Source organism: Bos javanicus, chromosome 5 (assembly GCF_032452875.1).
Source record: "Bos javanicus breed banteng chromosome 5, ARS-OSU_banteng_1.0, whole genome shotgun sequence".
NCBI classification, from domain to species: domain Eukaryota; kingdom Metazoa; phylum Chordata; class Mammalia; order Artiodactyla; family Bovidae; genus Bos; species Bos javanicus.
The window spans coordinates 111,654,768-111,677,226 of record NC_083872.1 but is presented as its reverse complement, the minus strand read 5'-3'; the positions used below and the strand labels follow the sequence as shown (position 1 = coordinate 111,677,226).

The 22,459-nt window shown below is 39.8% G+C and overlaps 1 protein-coding gene across 1 annotated transcript in view; it reads left to right on the top strand.

Annotated features, from left to right (window-relative positions):
- The window catches only part of ENTHD1 (ENTH domain containing 1), an 87,053-nt gene that overhangs the window by 20,541 nt on the left and 44,053 nt on the right, over positions 1-22,459 (top strand). The window contains exon 3 of the mRNA XM_061418598.1: positions 10,662-10,777. Within this exon, the coding sequence (XP_061274582.1) occupies positions 10,662-10,777 (116 nt within the window). The remainder of the gene's footprint in view (positions 1-10,661; positions 10,778-22,459) is intronic.

The window sequence follows — 22,459 nt, the reverse complement described above, 5'->3', positions numbered from 1 at the left end:
GAAGGAAGAGATGAGCTGAAGGATAAGTGCTGCTTGATGGCAAGACAGAAAGCTGTATAAAGCACAGTGATAACTCAGCTTTTCTGAGCTGTAAGCATCAGAGTTAGGGCCTTTCCTCAGAGGTAATAATTATAAAAACTATCACCGGAGACACTGCTTACAGCTAGACCAGCAAAGCATTACCTCTGTGGATCATCAGGTCTTCTATAAAGAGCTCTTTAGCGGTACTATTCTTTGCAGTGGAACTTTACCTGTATCAGAGAAGGATTGCTCTGGCCTGTGTTAAATGTAATAACATTTCACATCATGGAAATATTTCCCTAAAAATTGCACGATTCCTGTTGAACCAAAAGTTAGAATTCAAAGCAGCTGTCATACTTTAATGAGCAAAAACACCCATGTTGGACTTCCCTGCTGTCACAGTGGATAGAGTCTGCCTGCCGATGCAAGGGACACAGGTTCGATCCCTGGTTTGGGAAGATTCCACGTGTTGCAACTAAGCCTGTGTGCCACAGCCACTGAGCCTGTGCTCTAGAGCCTGCGAACCACAAGTCCTGAGCTTGTACACCACAGTTACTGAAGCCTGTGTGCCTAGAGGCCGTGCTCCATAGCAAGAGAAGTCACTGCAGTGAGAAGCCCACGTACCACGACTGGGGAGTGGCCCCCACTTGCTGCCACGAGAGAAGGCCCGTGCGGAGCAGTGGGGACCCACCACAAAGATAAACAAACAGTACATGCATCAAAAACAGAAAAACCACCAGCATTTTCCCACAGTGAACTTTATATTTATGGAGAGTTGATGTAGAGCCATATTTGGTGGCTTTATCACAGTCTCAGCGGCAGAGTGTGTGGTTCAAGTGTGATTGCTACTAAGACATTTACACTGATGAATGTTTAAGCAGTGATTTTTTTTTAATTTAAAAATAAATATACAAAAAAGAAACAGCAGCTTATACCTCTACCACCCTAAACCAACCACTATTCACATCTTAGAATATTTGCTTCTAGTCCTATTATTTTTCTTCTTTTGTTTCAGAAAAACCACCTTATTCTTGTAAAAAAAAAATAGACCCACTGTAAAGCATCAATCACTTCCAATCCAATCACTCAGAAATAGCCATAATTGATACCAGATGAATGTAAATTCTAGGCATCTTGCTAACCATCCATCCATACAAATACTTACGAAGATGAATAACTAGAGAGAAACTTTTTATAAAAATGGAATTGTGCTAATGCTAAGTTTCACTGACGATATTTCAGGTCTGCTTCTGGTAATAACACTTATGAGGAGCTCCAAGAAACTCATTTATTGCACAATAATTAAAGACTAGAAATGATATACGGAGACATTTCTGGACTCACCAGAGGTATGGGAAGTCTCCAAGGATCTTCTAAAAACTTAGTTAAATAATGAAATATATATATGTATTTTTTATTGAAAGTCTAAAAAATAGTAAGTATCAGTTGTCTCCAAATTGCACAAATTTAGTGGAGGGTTTCTAAAGCCTGGTACTATTGACATTTTAAGCCAGATAACGCTTTGATGTGGGGACCGCCCTGTGCAATGTAGGTTGCTGAGGCTTATCTCTGGCCTATACCCACTAGATGCTATTATCTCACACCCCTTCCCTTTGTGAGAACCAGAAATGTCTGCAGATGTGGTCAGATGTCTCTTGGGGACAAAAATTGCCCCAAGTTGAGAATCACTGATTGACTACATTTAAAATCAAAGTCCCCAAAGGATTTTAAACATGGAGTTTGATCAGCTAATTCCAGAACTCATCCGAAAGGAGCAAAAGGTCAGGCATATCCAAAATGTTCCTGAAGAAGAATAAGATGGAGGGCTTGCCTTTCTAGATCACAAGAACAAAGAGCTCTGATCATGGTGTGTGGTAGTGATGCAGGGATAGGTGCTTGGCCAGTGGAGCCAACGATAGAGCCCTGAAAACAAGCCTGTACAACTGTGTTATCTTAGCGTATGACAGAGGTGGTGTTTCACATGGTGGGGGGAGGATGAACTGCTTAACAGTACCAGGACATTCATTTATCCATGCTGGGAAAAGTGAAATTAGGTCTCTGTCTCATATTGTGCACATGAATGTGTGTATGTGTGTGTGTGTGTATGTGTGTGTGTGTTAGTCACTCAGTCCTGTCTGACTCTATGCAACCCCGTGCACTGTACCCCACCAGGCTCCTTTGTCCATGGGATTCTCCAGGCAAGAATACTGGAGTGGGTTTCCATTCCCTTCAGGGGATCTTCCCGAACCCAGGGATCGAACCCAGGTCTCTCACATTTCGGGCAGATTCTTTACCATCTGAGCCACCAGGGAAGCCCACACAAGAATGTATCCTGGAGGCATTAATGACTTAAAGGTGAAAAAGCAAAACTTCAGAATGTTTAGAAGAAAATATAGAATATCTTTTCCACATTGGAATAGGGAAGGATTTCTTAAACCAAGAAAAGAGCAAACTATTAAATACTATCTTTTAAAGTATTTGTAAATTTGACTACTGTGGTAGGCAGAATTCTGTGAATAGACCTCAATGACCTTTACCTTTATTGAACCCCCTCTTTTGAATGTAAGGATAACCTGTGAATTATGATGAATTATCACTCCCATGATTATGTTACATTATATGTCAAAAAAGGGAGTATTCAGGTGGGCTTAATCTAGTCACATGAACCCCTTATAAGCAGAATTTTCTCTCACTCAATGATCCCCCACCTTTTTGGCCCCGGGGACCAGTTCTGTGGAAGGCAGTTTTCCATGGGGAGGGGATGGTTCAGGCAGTAGTGAGTGATGGAGAGCAACGGGGAGTGGCAGCTAAATTCCATGGGGAGGGGATGGTTCAGGCAGTAGTGAGTGATGGAGAGCAACGGGGAGTGGCAGCTAAAGCTTCACTAGCTTACTCACCTCCTGCTGTGCAGCCTGTTCCTAACAGAGCAGGGGTTAGGGCACCCTGCTCTTGCTGGTGTTAGAAGAAAAAGTCGGACAGGTTCTAAGATTGAGAAGGATTTGATGCACCCTTTCTGGCTTGAAGATGTGCACGCTTAGCCACTCAGTTGTGTCCAACTCTTTGTGACTCCCCTGGACTGTAGCCTGCCAGGCTCCTCTGTCCGTGATACTTCCCAGGCAAGAATACTGGAGTGGGTTGCCATTTCATACTCCAGTGGATCTTCCCTATCCGGGGACTGAACCTGCATCTCCTGCGTTGGCAGATAGCAGTTTACCACTGCTCCACATGGGAAGTTTGAAGATGTAGTGATAAGCAGTGTAGGTGGCTTCTAGAAACTGTCCCTCTGAAGCATTTGTCCTGAGTAAATACAGTAGTAAAGTGAAATCACAGAGGTGGTGTCTGTAGTGGATGCTGTGGTGTTTCCCAGATTCCTGCTTCAAAATCAAGGCACTTATTCCGTCAGCTGCTGGGGGAGCTGGCGCAAGAGGGGTCTCGGCTGAGTTCTCTTCAAACTCCCTACAACTGAAGAAAACCTTTCTGCCTAAAGTTCTGCCCCATCCCTAAAAGAACCTACTTTCAATGACTTGTGGATATGGGCCAGCCACCTTGCTTCAAGGCAGGACAACTGTGAAGGGCTGTTCCAGCCCCAGAGCTCCCAGGAGGATTGGCCAAGAGCTCTGTTGCAAGCGCACTGCAGTTCAGTTTCTCCCTTGGCCCAGGCCTGCCTCCTTCCCTACTCTAGATGTGGTTTCTGAGAGTGTTTCCTAATGAATCCCCCTCATACAAATCTGAGTCTCAAAGTCTTGTTTCCTGGGGAACCCAACCTACAGCAGTGACTTTGCCTCGAGACTTAGGATATAGGACAATGATATGTACATAAATGAGGAAAGAATTATAAAGCAAAATGTTAACAATTGGCGGCTCTGGATGAGAAGTCTTTGTACTATTCTTGCATCTTTTCTATCAGTCTGCTCCATGATATTAAAATTGTTAAGGTTCCAAACTCGTGATAATCTTAATCACCATGAGGCTTTGAAACCTTATCAGTTCTTCATTTTCTATGATTAATGCACTTGTTCATTTTTAAAAGTTAATTTTGGGGGCTCCCCTGGTGGTCCAGTGGTTAAGAATCTGCCTTGCAATGCAAAGGACACAGGTTCAGTCCCTGGTCCAGGAAGATCCCACATGCCAAGGAGTAACTTAGCCCATGTGCCACAACTACTGAGCCAGTGCTCCAGAGCCCACCAGCCGCAACTACTGAGCCTCCGCACTGGAGCCACTGAAGCCTTCACACCTACAGCCTGTGCTCTGCAACAAGAGAAGCCACTGCAGTGAGAAGCCAGAGTGCTGCATCAAAGAGTAGCCCTTGCTCACCACAACTAGAGGAAGCCCGTGAGCAGCAACAAAAACCCACCACAGCCAAAAATGCTAATAATAATTAAATACATATTTTTTAAAGTTAAGTTTGTTAGGTAAGTGACTTAGTTTACTTCAATTACACCTAAAAGGACACTATTAATACATAGCCAAAGTGTCTATTAGATGCTAAATAATACATAGAACAATTTGTGCACTCACGGAGCATTTCAACTCCAAAATGCACAGTGGCGTTGTTACTGTCTGATAGTTAGAACATCAGTTTGATACCTTATCTGAGAAGTATCACAAGCTTCACCAGTTCTGCTTTGTGTTATTATCTGAGTGATACAGGCTCAATGAGATCTGTAGCTTCTCTCTAGATTGTTTCTGCCAAGTAACTACAGCCTTGGTATCTAAGCGCTCATCTTTGAATGACTCAATAGCATCACTTCCTGCAACATCTTGACTTTTTCCTTTGAGGTTTCTCATTCACATACTGGTCCTCCTTGGCTGTGACTTCACAGTCTCAATTGATAAATAGCTTGTGATATACAAGGTACTTCATTTCCACTAGGGAGCTAAATGTGTGCTGTGTGTTCTCCCCCTCTACTTGATTGTGAAAACCCAGAAAGCAATGTTGTGTAATCACCTAATTTAATTAAACACACTTCACTGGCAATGTTGTGCTGATACTAAAAAAAAAAAAAATCTAAATGGATTTCTGTAGACTCACTGTATTCTGCCTGCCTTCTTGCCCCATAAGATTATTTAATATACATGCAAGGAGTATGTCAAGGCTGTATTTTGACATGCTGCTTACTTAACTTATATGCAGAGTACATCATGTGAAATACTGGGCTGGAAGACACACAAGCTGGAATCAAAATTGCCAGGAGAAAATACCAACAACCTCAGATATGCAAATGATATCACTCTAATGGCAGAAACTGCAGAGGAGCTAAAGAGCCTCTTGATGAAAGTGAAGGAGGAGAGTGAAAAAGCTGGCTTAAAACTCAACGTTCAAAAATGAACGTTCATCACTTCGTGGGAAATAATGATGGGGAAAAAGTGGAAACAGTGACAGATTTTATTTTCTTGGGCTCCAAAATCACTGTGGATGGTGACTGCAGCCACAAAATTAAAAGACACTTGCTCCTTGGAAGAAAACTTAGGACAAACCTAGGTAGCATGTTAAAAAGCAGAGACATCCCTTTGCCGACAAAGTCTGTATAGTCAAAGCTATGGTTTTTAAAGTAGTCATGTACAGATGTGAGAGCTGGACCATAAAGAAGGCTGAGTGCCACCAAAGAATTGATGCTTTCAAATTGCGGTGATGGAGAAGACTCTTGAGAGTCCCTTGAACTGCTTGCTAGGAGATCAAAGAAAATCAACCCTGACTATTCACTGGAAGGCCTGATGTTGAAGCTAAAGCTCCAATACTTTGGCCACCTAATACAAAGAACCAACTCATTGGAAAAGACCCTGATGCTGGGATAGATTGAGGGCAGGAGGAGAAGGGGGTGACATAGGATGAGATGGTTGGATGACATCACTGACTCAGTGAACATGAGTTTGAGCAAACTCTGGGAGACAGTGAAGGACAGAGAAGCCTGGCATGCTGCAGTCCATGGGATTGCAAAGAGTTGGTCACAACTGAGCAACTGAACTACAACAACTTCTGGGATGTCTGAAACTTAAGTCCATATCATTTCAAGGATAATAAGTTGCTGAATGCTCAAAGACTGATAGTATAGATCTTCATTAAATCACTTGAAAGTCCATAGATGATCTAAACCTCAAATTACTGCTGTTTGCCAGGATTAGTTATAGAATCTCTAAGTCCAAAATAAGCTCATTTTAATGATTAATTTTTGGATAAAGTTATAAGAAAATGAAAAGTTAGAGCCATAAATGCAAAATTTGTGTTCTTCAGCATCTTTGGCTTATACCATACTTGCTCCTTTTGCCTATGGAGTTCCTTCTGCTTGGAATCATTTCTCCTCTGTACTTATCAGAATCCTAGCTGTCCATCAAAGCCTTGTTCAAATTTTCCTTCCAGTTTGAGGCTCTTTCTGATTACTCTGGGGCACACTGATTATTTTTTCCTTAGAATATCTATTCATTGTTGTTGTTGTTCAGTCCCTGAGTCGTGTCTGACTCTTTGTGACCTCGTGCACTGCAGCACGCCAGACTTCCCTGTCCTTCACTATCTCCCTGCGTTTGCTCAAAGTAATGTCCCCCAAGTCAGTGATGCCATCCAACCATCTCATCCTCTGTTGTCCCCTTCTCCTCTTGCCCTCAATCTTTCCCACCATCAGGGTCTTTTCCAATGAAAGTTATTTTCAGAAAGTTTGGCCTGTAATTGTTTTCCTCTAATTGTTTCCTATAAGTCCGTATTTTAGACTTACCTCACTAGTCAGTCTGTAAATATTTTGAAGGCAAAAATCAGGCTATTTTTCTTGTATAACTCTAAAATGATTTTGAAAAATTATATTCCCCCTTAAATATTTTTAATTGACATGTGAAATTCTGTCTTAGCTATAGCAAATGCAGAGGATATAATTCAAAATATTGACTTTAAAGACAAGAAAACAATCAGAAGTGTTTCATGAGTTTTTTAAGAGCATCTAAAGGAATATAGACAATGGCACCCCACTCCAGTCCTCTTGCCTGGAAAATCCCATGGACGGAGGAGCCTGGTGGGCTGCAGTCCATGGGGTCGCTAAGAGTCGGACAGGACTGAGTGACTTCACTTTCACTTTTCACTTTCATGCACTGGAGAAGGAAATGGCAACCCACTCCAGTGTCCTTGCCTGGAGAATCCCAGGGACGGGGAGCCTGGTGGGCTGCCGTCTATGGGGTCACACAGAGTCGGACACGACTGAAGCAACTTAGCAGCAGCAAAGGAATATAGATACTATTGTGATTGATATCTGTAATCGTTCATTTTAAAAAATGCATGGTCTTCTTTGTTGGAAATTTTGTATCATTCTTTTTTTTCCTTGAAGTCGTATTTCTATTTCACATCTCACAGAATTTTTCCTAACAGAAAGTATGCTTATGCTTGAAAGCCTTCTCTACGTGAAATATGTATATAAATTGTGATTATTTTTCTAAATTGTCTGCAACCAGAGGCTTTAAGTGGCAAAATAGTCCCTTTAGATTGACTTATCATTGTAATTATTTTTAGTACACAATCAATCACAACCACATAAATGTATTATACATTTTTATAAATACTTATTAAACATAAAGAATAAAATTTTATTGGAAGGACATGTTTTTTATGAACTACATGAAACTGTTCATTTACCACATGTGAACATTACTTATTGCTTGAAATAAACAAGGTTCAATGAAAATTCTGTTTCTGTTTTACATTTTTATAGATGTAAATGCTGAGAAGACTTGTTCACATAAAATTGTCGGTGGGAATAGAAGGTGTTTTATTATAGCAGTGTCAATCAATTCTATGATTTCTTTCCAAGTAATATGCCCAGAATTATACAGTGATTTATTATAAAAATGTTTTCCATCACTTGTCAACTGTTAACGTGATTAGGTCTTTCTTCATTGTTGAAAGCAAAGGATTGGAAACAGCCTACTTAGGAAAAGACTTGTTAAACAGTCACTGGGAGCAATTTATGTTCTCAATTTCTGGGAATAATACCAAAAAACTTTCACTAAAATGTATCAAATGGCTATTAATTATACTGGTTACACATTAAGTTAACCCAATATACTCAGAATGTGTGGGAAAAATAAAAACACTAATTGCAATGTACCTGTCAACACAAATGTTTCTGAGAAATGATTCTTTTTGTGTGTCATATGCTTTAAATGAATTTTCATCAAATCTTCAGAACTGCAGGTTTGTTTCATTCAATTACTGGAAAATATTTATCATATTTACCTAGTTTACAAAGCTGGTCCTCATTGTCAAAACAACCAGTCAAATCAGATTTAAACTTCCTTTCAGGAAAACATTTTACTTTATTTAAATACACATGTTAACAGCCATCACTCTGGTTGTATTAACACTCTCAAAGCTAAGGCACAAAGCCTTGCCCAAGTGTGTTGCATTGGTGGAACTCCTCTTAGGGCTTCCCTCATAGCTCAATCGGTAAAGATTCTGACTGCAATGCAGGAGATCCAGGTTTGATCCCTGGGTCGGGAAGATCCTCTGGAGAAGGAAATGGGAAGCCACCGCAGTATTCTTGCCTGGAGAATCCTATGGACAGAAGAGCCTGGCAGGCTCCAGTCCATGGGGTCATATGAGTCAGACACGGCTTAGTGACGACACCACCACCACTACAAAGGCTTGCCCTGAGTGTGTTGCGCTGGTGGAATGAGGTGCTTCTATGCCCGATGATTTCTTTGCTCTTCTCTTCTGGGACTCTTCCCCAGGAATGACGCATTCTTTGACAGTACCAGGGGGTGGGAAGCAAGAGGACACTGTCCTGCTTCTCCATACTGTGATACATCTGAGTACCACACATCCTGGTGTGGCCCCAAAGGCCCGTGACTTATGCCATGCTTTCTGAGAGAAAGAAATACGTGTAAGACGGGACAAACTTTGAAGCTGTGCTTTGGGTTTTTCATGCCTTGAAGAAAAGCTTCCCTACACCAGTCTTTTTTACTATTGTTTGGTGCCTCGGAGATTCTTATTCTTGTAGCTGAAGGGAAGATGCTCCATAATTAGGTGGGTGAAGAAAATGTCTTTCTTTGTAAAGTGGGAGAAAATTGATTATGAAAGGAGGAGGAAAAGAACTAGCCAGATGCTTCTGCATAGCTGCATTCTCAGGCAGGTCAGTTTTTGGTAAGAATATATACAAAACTTGCGGATCTGAAAGTTACATCCTTTATAGCTGTCTAAGTGAAGAGGAACTAAAAAGCCTCTTGATGAAAGTGAAAGTGGAGAATGAAAAAGTTGGCTTAAACCTCAGCATTCAGAAAACGAAGGTCATGGCATCCGGTCCCATCACTTCATGGGAAATAGATGAGGAAACAGTGGAAACAGTGTTAGACTTTATTTTTCTGGGCTCCAAAATCACTGCAGATGGTGACTGCAGCCATGAAATTAAAAGACGCTTACTCCTTGGAAGGAAAGTTATGACCAACCTAGATAGCATATTCAAAAGCAGAGACATTACTTTGCCAACAAAGGCCCATCTAGTCAAGGCTATGGTTTTTCCTGTGGTCATGTATGGATGTGAGAGTTGGACTGTGAAGAAGGCTGAGCGCCAAAGAATTGATGGTTTTGAACTGTGGTGTTGGAGAAGACTCTTGAGAGTCCCTTGGACTGCAAGGAGCTCCAACCAGTCCATTCTGAAGGAGATCAGCCCTGGGATTTCTTTGGAAGGAATGATGCTGAAGCTGAAACTCCAGTACTTAGGCCACCTCATGTAAAGAGTTGACTCATTGGAAAAGGCTCTCATGCTGGGAGGGATTGGGGTCAGGAGGAGAAGGGGACGACAGAGGATGAGATGGCTGGATGGCATCACTGATTCAATGGACATGAGTCTGGGTGAACTCCGGGAGTTGGTGATGGACAGGGAGGCCTGGCGTGCTGGGGTCGCAAAGAGTCGGACACGACTGAGCGACTGAACTGAACTGAACTGATGCCCACCTAACCCTTGGGAAGTTTTAAATACCCCCTGAAGTGTGTATACTACTTTGAAGATAGATTCTTAGACTTTTTGTGGTGCCCAATAACATGCTGGGATATAGTTGATTCTAATACTTTCATTTACATAGTACTTAACATAGGAAAGAAAGTGATACTGACTACAAAAATCATTAAATTCAGCAAATAGATATAAACAAAAATAGCTTATCTTCATTTGCATGTTCTTTTTCTTTAAATTTTTCAAATAAAAAATTTGTTTAAAGTTTCTTAAAAAACCTGTATATTTCTGATTACTTTTGCCTAGAACACGTGAAATTCACACCGTAGTAATAAAGTTCTTTTAAGTATTAAAATAATTATAGATGTTACTCCTGCTTTGCTAGAATTTCATTTGAGTAATTTTCACATTTTCAAACTCTGTTTTCTATATTATACCTTATTTTTTAAATGATTCAAATAATAAAACTGTAAAATAGAATCATTGATGGGAGAAAGGGCTAGAATTGAAGTTGTATTTTTAAAATCTGTCCAAACTTGTCAGTTATGATAAAGGGATATATTAAATGATTAATACTCATTGGTTACCACTGGCGCATAATGTTTTGTAGACAAAATGGATCGTCAGAAGTGATTAACTGAAAAATTGTGAGCCAGTGTGAAAACATGACTACTTTTTTGTCAAAGTAAAATCTTAGCTTTATGTTGTTGACAGAAAACACTTCCAAGGCAGGACAGAAACAAGAGCAGTGTCAAGACATGGAGGTGCCCAGTGGAACTGTCTTGTCCCAGGAAACACCCATCAAGATTAATGCTTGGAAATCGACAGAGGTGAGTCGTCACCGTGGTTTCCTATTGCTGCTCTAACAAGTTCCCAGAAGCCTAGTGCCTTAAGTCAACAAAAAAGTGGCATTTGACAGTCCTGTAGGTTAGAAGTCTGACCCAGGGATCACTGGGCTAGAATCCAGGTGTCTACAGGGCTGCATTTCTTTCTGGAGCCCTGAAGGGAAATTTTGTTTTCTTTCTTTTTCGAGCTTCAGGGAAGAGAAACTATCTTCCTTTAACTTTGCTTTTGATACCTTCTGTTATTCAAAATTTTATTAACAAAGTTTTCCTTTATACTTTGTGTCTTAAAAAATCTTAAGAAAAAAATTTTTTATCCTAATGTAAGAAAAGTCTCTTATTTTTTCTTCTAAATGAAAGTGAAAGTTGCTCAGTTGTGTCTGACTCATTGTGACTCCCATGGACTACATAGTGCATGGAATTCTCTAGACCAGAATACTGGAGTGAGTAGCCTTTCCCTTCCCCAGGGGATCTTCCCAACCCAAAGATCGAACCCAGGTCTCCTGCCTGGCAGGCGGATTCTTTACCAGCTGAGCCACAAGGGAAGCACTTTATGCAGTCTAGAATTTTACTATATAGTGTTAAGATAGGGGTCTTATTTTATTTTATTTGCACCCCCTGTGGGTAAGCAAGGGCTTCCCAGGTGGCTGTCTTGTAAAGAATCCGCCTGCCAATGCAGGAGACACAGGTTTGATCCCTGGATTGGGAAGATCCTCTGGAGAAGGAAATGGCAACCCACTTCAGTATTCTTGCCTGGAAAATCCCATGGACAGAGGAGGTTGGCAGGCTACAGTCCATGGAGCTGCAGAGTCAGACATGACTAAGCGACAGAGCATGCACTCATGGATAAATAATATTGAATTTATCAAACAGTCCATCTTCCTCTATTCATGTAAACATTTTTTATTGTGAAATAATTATAGACTTTAGGATGTTGCAGAAATAGTACAGAGGCCCAGGTACACTTCACCCAGCTTTCCAGCAACAGTTTTAAATTTTAGTGAAGTCCAGGTTATCAATTTTTTACTTTATGGATCATGCTTTTGGTGTTGTATCTTAGAGCTCTTTGTCTATCCCAAGATCATGTAGGTTTTATCCTCTGTTTTCTTCTAAAAGCTTTATAGTTTCATGTTTTACATTTATATCTCTGATCTATTTTGGTTTAATTTTTGTGTAAGGTGTGAAGTATAGTTGAGATTAAAAAAAAATACATTTTTCTCTACTGATATCCAATTGTTTCAACACCATTGTTGAAAAGACTGAAATTTTACTCTAAGTGTTTAAGTGTAGATTTTCCTTATCTCTCTTCTTTCTCACCCTGCGAGACTCTCCAATGGACAATCTCTCACCTCTATTTAATTCTGAGACAGTTATCTCTGGTTCAAATATTTCCTACTGTTTATTTTTATTTTTCTCTCTTTCTTGAGCTCTTCTTATCTGAATATTAGTAATTCTATTTCTACCTTCATATCTCTTCAGTTTTCTTTATAGACTCAATTTAATGGTTTCTTTTTTCTTCATGTAGAGTTTCTCAGTCTGATCTTCCAGTTTGATATTTGTTCTCGGCGAATCCATTCCACTGTTTATCCTGACTGTGTTCTCTGTTTCCACGTTCTGTTTTTACATTTGATATTTAATGTTTCTATTTCATTCTTTTTATTGTGTTTATTCCTGTTACACATTGCTTATCCCTTTATTTATTTTAGTTTGTATACTGACTTTAAGTTCTTGGTCCATCTTTTCTAATATCTATACTTTGACAAAACCTGTAATTCAGTGTTTTTTTAAAATCGTTTTGGTCCTCAAATGACTGTTAACCCCTCGAGATTATGGCTGCTTTGTCTAGGACTGCTAGAGGTCAGACCTTAGTCCGTGTCAGCTCTGTCAACTTAAGTGAGATGGGGGAGAAGTGGACTGCAGGGTGGAGAACATGTCCTTCCCCTCCCCTCTCCGTCCAAGAATACCAGAGTTAATCATTGCTCATTCTGAGGATCAGTGCCTCGGATTAGGTCTGTATCCTTAGCACCCCAAGAAGCAGCTTTAAAGGGAGGTACTCCAGTGGTAAACCACCTGCCCCAGGGGATTGGAAGAGGAAGGGTGAAGAAGTGTCTTCTCAAGCCTGCCTGCTCAGTCCCACGGATTCTTCTCACCTGCTCAGGGTTTCTGCACTCACTGGAGGCACTCCCTTCAGAGGACAGCCCCTTTCTTTCACTCATGTCAGAGATACTCCAGATCCAGTCTCCAGACCAAGGGATACTGTGGCTCAGTTGCTGGTGAAGTTTAGTCTGTGTCCTCTCGAACCCACTTGTGTAATACTTTGAGAAGCCAGAGTCCAAGGCCATGACTGATGCCAGGTTAATTATTTCAGGTTCCTTTGTAAGTAGGGGAGCCCAATGCCCAGGCATCATTTTAAGCAGTCAGCCCATGTTCAGCACTCCTGTCCTCGATGATCATTTTAAATCTGTATTTACCCCTCTGGAACTGACCCTCTGGTTTTTTCTCTCTTTCTCTCTCTCTTCTCTCTTTTTTTTTTTCACTCAAAGATCCACAGCTTCAACCTCCTCACTGTCATGTATTTGCATTCATGCTCTCATCTGTGAAGATGTTCGTCTTGTCCTTTAGCATGATGATGCCTTTAATTCTCACACTTTTCTCTTTTCTTTTCCGTTGCTCTGTGTTTGGAGAACACATATCCCTGCAGTATGAGCAAGTAGAACCATTTTGACTGGAAATCTGTTCCAGTCAAGGCCCTATGAAATTGTCTCATTCGTTCGTTTTTCTGTTTTATGTATTTCTCCTACTAGAAAGAAAGGTCCATTTCTAGAGCTTTGGAGACTTTTCTGGTCCATTATTGAATCCTCAGTTGCCCACTTTGTGTTAATGAAAAATGAAGTGCATGAATGAGGAGACAGTCAATGTTAGTGCCCTTCCCCTCTTTTCCTGTGATAGAGGCTTGTTCGGCCTCCTGCTCTGAGTGCTTCATTCAGGATTTTGCCGGAGGTCTTATGAGGGGGTTGGAACTATTTCCTAGTCTTCTGTTCCCAGCCTTTTCCCCCTAGCCACTAGGTATCGGATTTACCTGATTTTCTAGTAGCTCAGAAAAGTGCATAGGATTAAAATTCCACTGTATCTTAATTGCAAAGTAGCCCACAGATTGAAAATCTATAGGTTATTTTCAAAGTTATGAGGTTAAGTCAAAATGATTTTAAAATTTGCCATCAGTTTATTTGCTGCTGCTGGCTTTTAAGGGAGAGAATAGACTTGAATAATCTTATATGCTATGGAGTCTCACAAAGACATAAAATGTCACCTACTGGGTTTTTTGTGTTTTTTTTTTTAATATCAGTCTTTAAATTCTCATCATTATTATTTTTTCTTTAGAGGAATCCACTGTAATTGATTTACATCATTTCACATCTTATATCCATGAGCAGAAAATGGTGCCCATCTCTCGAAGTTTAAAGCTAGATTTTCCTTTTTCAAAGCATGACTATGTCAGAACACTCTTCCGTCATCCCATTGACAAACATTGCTGTTATTACTGTCAAGAATACTTGATGCAATCCAGCATGTCCTCTTCAGTAATCTTCTCTTGTAGCAGAAGACAAAACCTACCAAGATGAATAGTAAATCTAATTGTTGTTGCCAAATGTCCTGCATCTACATTAAAATTCTCATGTTCTTAATACAGAATGAGAAAGAAATGATATTGTTGATTGCTTTGGCAGAATGAGGGGTACTTAAAAAATCTTTTAAAAACTTTTAATAGCAACTTCTTTAACTATTCTCTTTCTACAAATGCAAAAATGATCTAAAAGCAGTAAGTAAAATTCTGAACAGAATAGGACTTTCAAAACCAAATAGTACTTGCCTCTGATACATTCAAAACTAGAGAAAGCCTTTAAATTTATGACACTTAGACATGGATGAGTTCTGTCTTTGCATACTGTCCAGAATTTTTATTATTAAATTTGCTAATTAGTAAGGCTATTTGTAGCTTTTCATCAGCTCAAAAGACCTTCCTCTTTTCCTACTTGAGAAGATCCAACAATGAGGTTATGATTTTTTTGGCTCTCAGTTGTTTCCATAGCAACAGTTAGGGATGCTATAAATTGGTTCACACAAAATTAAAGCTGACCAACGCCTTCAGTGTAGTTCTGAGTTACTAAATCGCTAGTGACAGAAGAAAAATGTTTATTTCTTACTGCCTCTGTTTATTATTTATTAAGTGAAGAGTAAACAATTTTTATTCTTGAGTCTATTAACATATATCATTTATGATATTTGCAAAAATTTGAACATATCAAAGCTGTTAGAGAAATGAACATTATACTTATTCTAATTATGTTAATTCATCTTCCTTTTACCTCTTTTTTGCATCTTTGCCTTGTGCTTAAAAGTCATTTGTTTCCATTTTTATATTTTTATTCTTTTTAAATTAGAAAATACTGAGAAAAGTTTAAACAATATAAAAGGGTAAGAACTTATTTATCTTATGTTGTATTCTTGATGTATAAATTAATCTTAATTTATTTAACCCATCCCTGTTGGTAATCATTTTGGGATTTTTTTAATGTTTTTGTCTATTAAAAGCAGTGTTGCAATAACAACCTTGTACATGCATTTTTATGATGCTGTCCCAAAAGTGGAATTGCTGAAAGGTTATATTTATTTTTAGTTTTGAAAAGTACTGCCAAATTGTCCTCCCAAAAGTTGCACCACTTTATATCCACCAAAAGTGTATCCCCTCATCTTTGTATATACTGAGTATTATCAAATTTCTACATCTTTGTCAATCTAAAAGGTAGAAAAATCTTGTTTAAATTTCTTTTATCTTAATTGTAAGTTTGAACAACTTACCACATGTTTATTGGGCTTTGTGTTTCTTTTTATTTATTTATTAATTCATGTCTTTTGCCCATTTTTCCACTTGGTTTCTATCTTTTTCTTTATCAGTTACTAGAGCTATTTGTCTGTTAAATATTTAACCCATTATCTGGTCCTTTATCTAATCATTTTTAGTTTTCACTTGATTTTTTAAAATTTATTTATTTTTAATTGGAGGATAATTGCTTTACAGTGTTGTGTTGGTTTCTGCCATACATCAACATGAACCAGCCATAGGTACAATGGCCCCTACCTCTTGAACCTCCCTCCCACCTCCCATCCCATCCTAGCCCTCTACGTTGTCACAGAGTACCGGATTTGAGCTCCCTGCATCATACAGCAAATTCCCACTAGCTCTCTATTTTACATATGGTAAAATATGGGCCATAAAGAAAGCTGAGCACTGAAGAATTGATGCTTTTGAACTGTGGTGTTGGAGAAGACTCTTGAGAGTCCCCTGGACTGCAAGGTGATCCAACCAGTCCATCCTAAAGGAAATCAGTCCTGAATATTCATTGGAAGGACTGATGCTGAAGCTGAAACTCCAATACTTTGGCCACCTGATGCAAAGAGCTGACTCATTGGAAAAGACCCTGATGCTGGGAAAGATTGAGGGCAGGAGGAGAAGGGGACATGAGTTTGAGTAAACTCTAGGAGTTGGTGATAGACAGGGAAGCCTGATGTGCTGGAATTCATGGGGTCGCCAAGAGTCAGACACGACTGAGCGACTGAACTGAACTGAATATATATGTTTCAGTGCTGCTCTCCCAATTCATCCCATCCTCTTCTTCTCATTGTGTTCACAACTTTGCTCACTATGTCTGCATTTCCACCGCTGCCCTGCATGGAGATTCATCAGCACCACTTTTCTGAATTCCATATACATGCGTTAATATACAATATTTGTTTTTTTCTTTCTGTCCTATTTCACTTTGTATAATAGGCTCTAGGTTTATCCACCTCATTAGAACTGACTCAAATGCATTCTTTCTTATGGCTGAGTAATATTCCATTGTATATATGTACAACTTCTTTATCCATTTATCTGTCAATGGAAACCTAGGCTGCTACCATGTTCTAGCTATTGTAAATAGTGCTGTGATGAACATTGGGATATAAGTGTCTTTTTCAATTCTTGTTTCCTCAGGGTATATGCCCAGTAGTGGAACTGCTGGGTCATATGGTAGTTTTATTTCTAGTTTTTTAAGGAATCTCCATACTGTTCTCCACAGAGGCTTTATCAATTTACATTCCCACCAACAGAGCAAGAGGTCCCCTTTTCTCCACACCCGCTCCAGCATTTATTGTTTGTAGATTTTTTGATAATGGCCCCTCTGACTGGTGTGAGGTGATAACCTCATTGTAGTTTTGATTTACTTTTATCTAATAATGAGTGATGTTGAGCATCTTTTCATGTGTTTATTGGCCATCTGTATGTCTTCTTCGGAGAAATGTCGGTTTAGGTCTTTGCCCCTTTTTTCACTGGGCTGTTTGTTTTCCTGATGTTGAGCTGTATGAGTTGCTTATATTAATGTATTCTGTAGATTAATCCTTTGTCATTCATTTGATTTTTTACTTTATTTATGGCTTTTTTTTTTGCCTTTTAAAAATAAAAACACATTATCCACCACCCACCCCCACCCCACCCATGTTTCGCCTTTACTGTCATACTGCTACCACATTCCACTTCTAACGTCAGAGACATGGGTTTTCTATACTTCAGGGAATTCTCTGACAGCTGGATGGCCTACAATTTAATCTATTTCTGATGCTTTCTCCTGGAGACAGCATGAGATCCCACAGGCTAAGGGCTCAGTCCACAGCACTTCTTCCCTCCGCCTCTGCTTCAGACGCCAATTGCAGGCCCCAGGTTGTCACCCATACTTTTGGCTGGCCGCTATAAATCCACGTCCCAGTGACCCCTTCCTGGGGTTCGATCATTTGATAAAACAGCTTTTAGCAGTATTTGCTTACATAGTCGGGGAAAGTTACATTTATTGGTTTATTATATAATAAAGAATATATAAAGAACACAAATGAACAGGCAGATGAAGAAATATGTAAGCTGAGATTGAAAAATGCACCCAAAGCCATTTTGTGTGCAGGAGCTTCTATAGCCACAGAATTGGGTGTACCAGTCTCCCAGCGTACAGTTGTGTTCACCAACCCAGGAGTTCTTTGTACTATGTACCTATGATTTTTTAGTGGAAGCTTCATCATATAAGCATGATCGATCATTAACTGAATCTCCAACCCACCTCCTTTCTTGGAAGGTTAGGGCTGAAAGTTTCAAGTGTCTAACCATGGCTTGAGCTTTCTCATGGCCAGTCCCCATTTTGAAGCCTTGAAGAACCCGCCAAGAGTCCCTTCATTAGAACAAAAGATACTCCTATCACCCAGGAAATTCCAAGGGTTTTCTGAGCTCTGTGCCAGGAACTATGGTTGTTGTTGGCGGTGGTGGTTGTTTAGTTGCTAAGTCATGTCCGACTCTGTGACCCCACGGATTATAGAGATATACAGGGGAATCTCTATAGCTTTCTCTCAAATTTGCTATGAACCTAAAACTGATCTAAAAAATAGTCTCTTGAAATAAAAAGCTGGAGTGACATTTTATAAAGTCTTAGACTAGAGAAAGTATTTCTAAAAATAACTTCATATCTGCTGCTGCTGCTGCTAAGTCGCTTCAGTCGCGTCCGACTCTGTGCGATCCCATAGACGGCAGCCCACCAGGCTCCCCCATCCCTGGGATTCTCCAGGCAAGAACACTGGAGTAGGTTGCCATTTCCTTCTCCAATTTCATATCTAGATGCCATATCTAGAGGAGAATTTGACTACATTAAAATTGGACTTCTATAAGATTGTGATATTGTGATCATAGGAAGAAAGACACATTTGGTCTTGTCCATGGGTCCTGAACTTCCCAGGTGGTACAGTGGTAAAGAATCTGCCTGCCAGTGCAGATTTAGAGATGTGTTTGATCCTTGGCTCAGGAAGATCCTCTGGAGACAGAAATAGCAACCCACTGCGGTATTCTTGCCTGGGAAATCCTATGAACTGCACCATGTCAGGCTCCTCTGTCCTCCACTCTCTCTCAGAGTTTGCTCAAATTCATGTCCATGGAGTTGGTGATGCTCCCTTACCATCTCATCCTCTTTCACCCCCTTCTTTTGCCTTCAATCTTTCCCAGCATCAGGGTCTTTTCCAATATCAGCTCTTTGCATCAGGTGGCTAAAGTACTGGAGCTTCAGCTTCAGCATCAGTCCTTTCAATGAATATTCAGGACTGATTTCCTTTAGGATTGACAGCTTTGATCTCTTTGCTGTCCAAGGGACTCTCAATAGTCTTCTCCAGCACCACAGTTCAAAAGCATCAATTCTTGCGTGCTAAGCCTTCTTTATGGTCCAACTCTCACATCCATACTTGACTACTGGAAAAACCGTAGCTTTGACTATGCAGACCTTTGTTGGCTAAGTGATGTCTCTGCTTTTTAGTACTGTGTCTGGGTTTGTCATAACTTTCCTTCCAAGGAGCAAGTGTCTTTTAATTTCATGGCTGCAGTCACCATCTACAGTGATTTTGAATCCCAAGAAAATAAAATCTGTCACTGCTTCCACTTTTTCCCCTTCTATTTGCCATGAGGTGATGGGACTAGATGCCATAATTTTTGTTCTTTAATGTTGAATTTCAAGCCAGCTTTTTCACTGTCCTCTTTCATCCTCATCAGGAGTGTCTTTAGTTCCTCTTCACTTTCTGCCATTAGAGTGATATTATCTGCATATCTGAGGTTATTGATATTTCTCCCAGCAATCTTGATTCCAGCTTATGATTCATCCAGCCTGGCATTTTGCATGATATAACCTGAAGACTGTTGAGAGTCCTTTGGACTGCAGGGAGATCAAACCAGTCAGTCCTAAAGGAAATCAACCCTGAATATTGATTGGAAGGACTGATGCTGAAGTTGAAGCTCCAATACTTTGGCTACTTGATATGAACATCTGACTCATTGAAAAAGACCCTGATGCTGGAAAAGACTGAGGACAAGAAGAGAAGGGAGTGACAGAAGATGAGATGGTTAGATGGCATCGCCAACTCCATGGACATGAATTTGAGCAAACTGGGGGAGAGAGTGAAGGACAGGGGATCCTGGCATGCTGCAGTCCATAGGGTCACAAAGAATTAGACATGATTTATCTACTGAACTCTACATTAGAAAATAATAAGCAGGGTGATGATATACAGCCTTGACCTACTCCTTTCCCAATTTTAAACTAATCAGTTGTTCCATGTCCAGTTCTAACTGTTGCTTCCTTGACCTGCATACAAGTTTCTGAGGAGACAAGTATGGTGGTCTGGTATTCCCATCTCAAAAAATTTCCAGTTTGTTGTGATCCACATAGTCATAGGCTTTAGCGTAATCAATGAAGTAGAAGTAGATGTTTTTTGAATTACCTTGCTTTCTCTATGATCCAGTGAATGTTGGCAATTTGATCACTGGTTCCTTTCCTCTTGGAAACCCACATTGTACATTTGGAAGTTCTGCTGAAGCCTAGCTCAAAGGATTTCGAGCATAGCCATGCTAGCATGCAAAATGAACACAATTGTACGGTAGTTTGAACATTCTTTAGCATTGCCTTTCTTTGGGATTGAAGTGAAAACTGACCTTTTCCAGTCCTGTGGCCACTGCTGAGTTCTCCGAATTTGCTAACATATTGATTGGAAAACTTTAACAGCACTATCTTTTAGGATTTGAAATAGCTCAGCTGGAATTCCATCACTCCACTAGCTTTGATCCTTCCTAAGGCCCACTTGACTTCACACTCCGGTATGTCTGGCTCTAGGGAAGTGACCACACCATTGTGGTTATCCGGGTCATTAAGACCTTTTTTGTATAATTCTTCTGTGTATTCTTGCCACATCTTCTTAATCTCTTTTGCTTCTGTTAGATCCTTGCCATTTCTGTCCTTTATTGTGCCCATTCTTGCATGACATGTTCCCTTGACATTTCCAAATGTCTTAAAGAGATCTCTAGTCTTTCCCATTCTATTGTTTTCTTCTATTTCTTTGCATTGTTCATTGAAGAAGGGCTTCTAATCTCTCCGTGCTATTCTCTGGAACTCTGCATTCAGTTGGGTGTATCTTTCCCTTTTTGTCTTGCCTTTCGCTTCTCTTCCTCAGCTATTTGTAAAGCCTCCTCAGACAACCACTTTGCCTTTACTGCTTGGCAATAAAAAGGAACAAGTTATTGATGCATGCAACAACTTGGATGACTCTCTGGGAATTATGCCAGGTGAAAAAAACCAATCTCCAAAGGTTACATCCTGTATGATTCCATTTATATAACATTCTTCAAATGTCAGAATTACAGAAATGAACACACTAGTAGTTGTTGGGAGCAGGGCATGGTAATAAAAAAAAAGCATCAGGAAGGAGACTTATGGTGATGGAAATCTTGTGTATTTTGACCATAACAATGTCAGTATCCTGAATATGATTTTGTTCTATAATTTCGCACAATGTTACTTATAGGGGAAACTGTGTAAAGGACACACAAGATCTCTCTGTGTTATTTCTTACAACTGAATGTGAATATACAATGATTTCAGAATACTGATGAATTATAAAAAGTTGCAAATCACCTGGAAAATGGTTTGACAGTTTCTAAAGATGTTAAAAATAAATCTATTCTATGACCGAGCCATTCTCCTCCCGTGTAGATATCCAGGAGTAACAAATACAGTTGTCCACAAAAAGATTCATGCAAGAATGTCCATAGAGCTTTATTCATAATAGCTGAAATGTGGAAACAACCAAAATGTCCATGTGCAGGAGAGCGGATAAACAAATTGTGATATTTTCATACAGTGTAATACTTTTTACAGAAAAAAGTACCAATACACCCAAAACATAGATGAATCTCAAAAATACTATGTTAAGCAGTGGGAATCAGATACAAAAGAATACATAATGTATGGCTACATTTATATGAAGTCCAAGAACAGGCAAACATTGATGGTGGTATAAAGTATAATACTCTTTACTGGTGATGAGAGGATGGTATCAACTGGAAAGGAGCTTGAGAGAACTTTCTGGAATGAAGGAAATGTGATTACTTAAGTATACACAGAATATTAAAAGTTATTGAGCTTTATACTTACGGTTTTGCATTTTACTGTTTGTTAATTATGCCTCAGTAATTACTGAAAAAACCATTTTCCCCTATTCATGGGGGAAGAAAGACAAGTCATCCAATCCCACTGTGAAGACTTTGTTTGGATCCTTCTCCAGACAAGCTGTAGAAAACCTATTTATGACAGTTATGTTAAATTGAAAGTCTGAACAGTTTATCATTATTGATGACATTGAGTTATTGTGATGTTCATCAGTTCAGTTCAGTCGCTCAGTCGTGTTCAACTCTTTGCAACCCCATGGACTGCAACACATCAGGCCTCCCTGTCCATCACCAACTCCCAGAGTTTACTCAAACTCATGTCCATTGAGTCAGTGATGCCATCCAACCATCTCATCCTTTGTCATGCCCTTCTCCTCCCGCCTTCAATCTTTCCCAGCTCTTTTCAAATGAGTCAGTTCTTCACATCAGGTGGTGGTCAAAGTATTGGAATTTCAGCTTCAGCATCAGTCCTTCTAATGAATATTCAGGACTGATCTCCATTAGGATGGAATGGTTGTATCTCCTTGCAGTCCAAGGGACTCTCAAGAGTCTTCTCCAACACCACAGTTCAAAAGCATCAATTCCTCTGTACTCAGCTTTCTTTATAGTCCAAT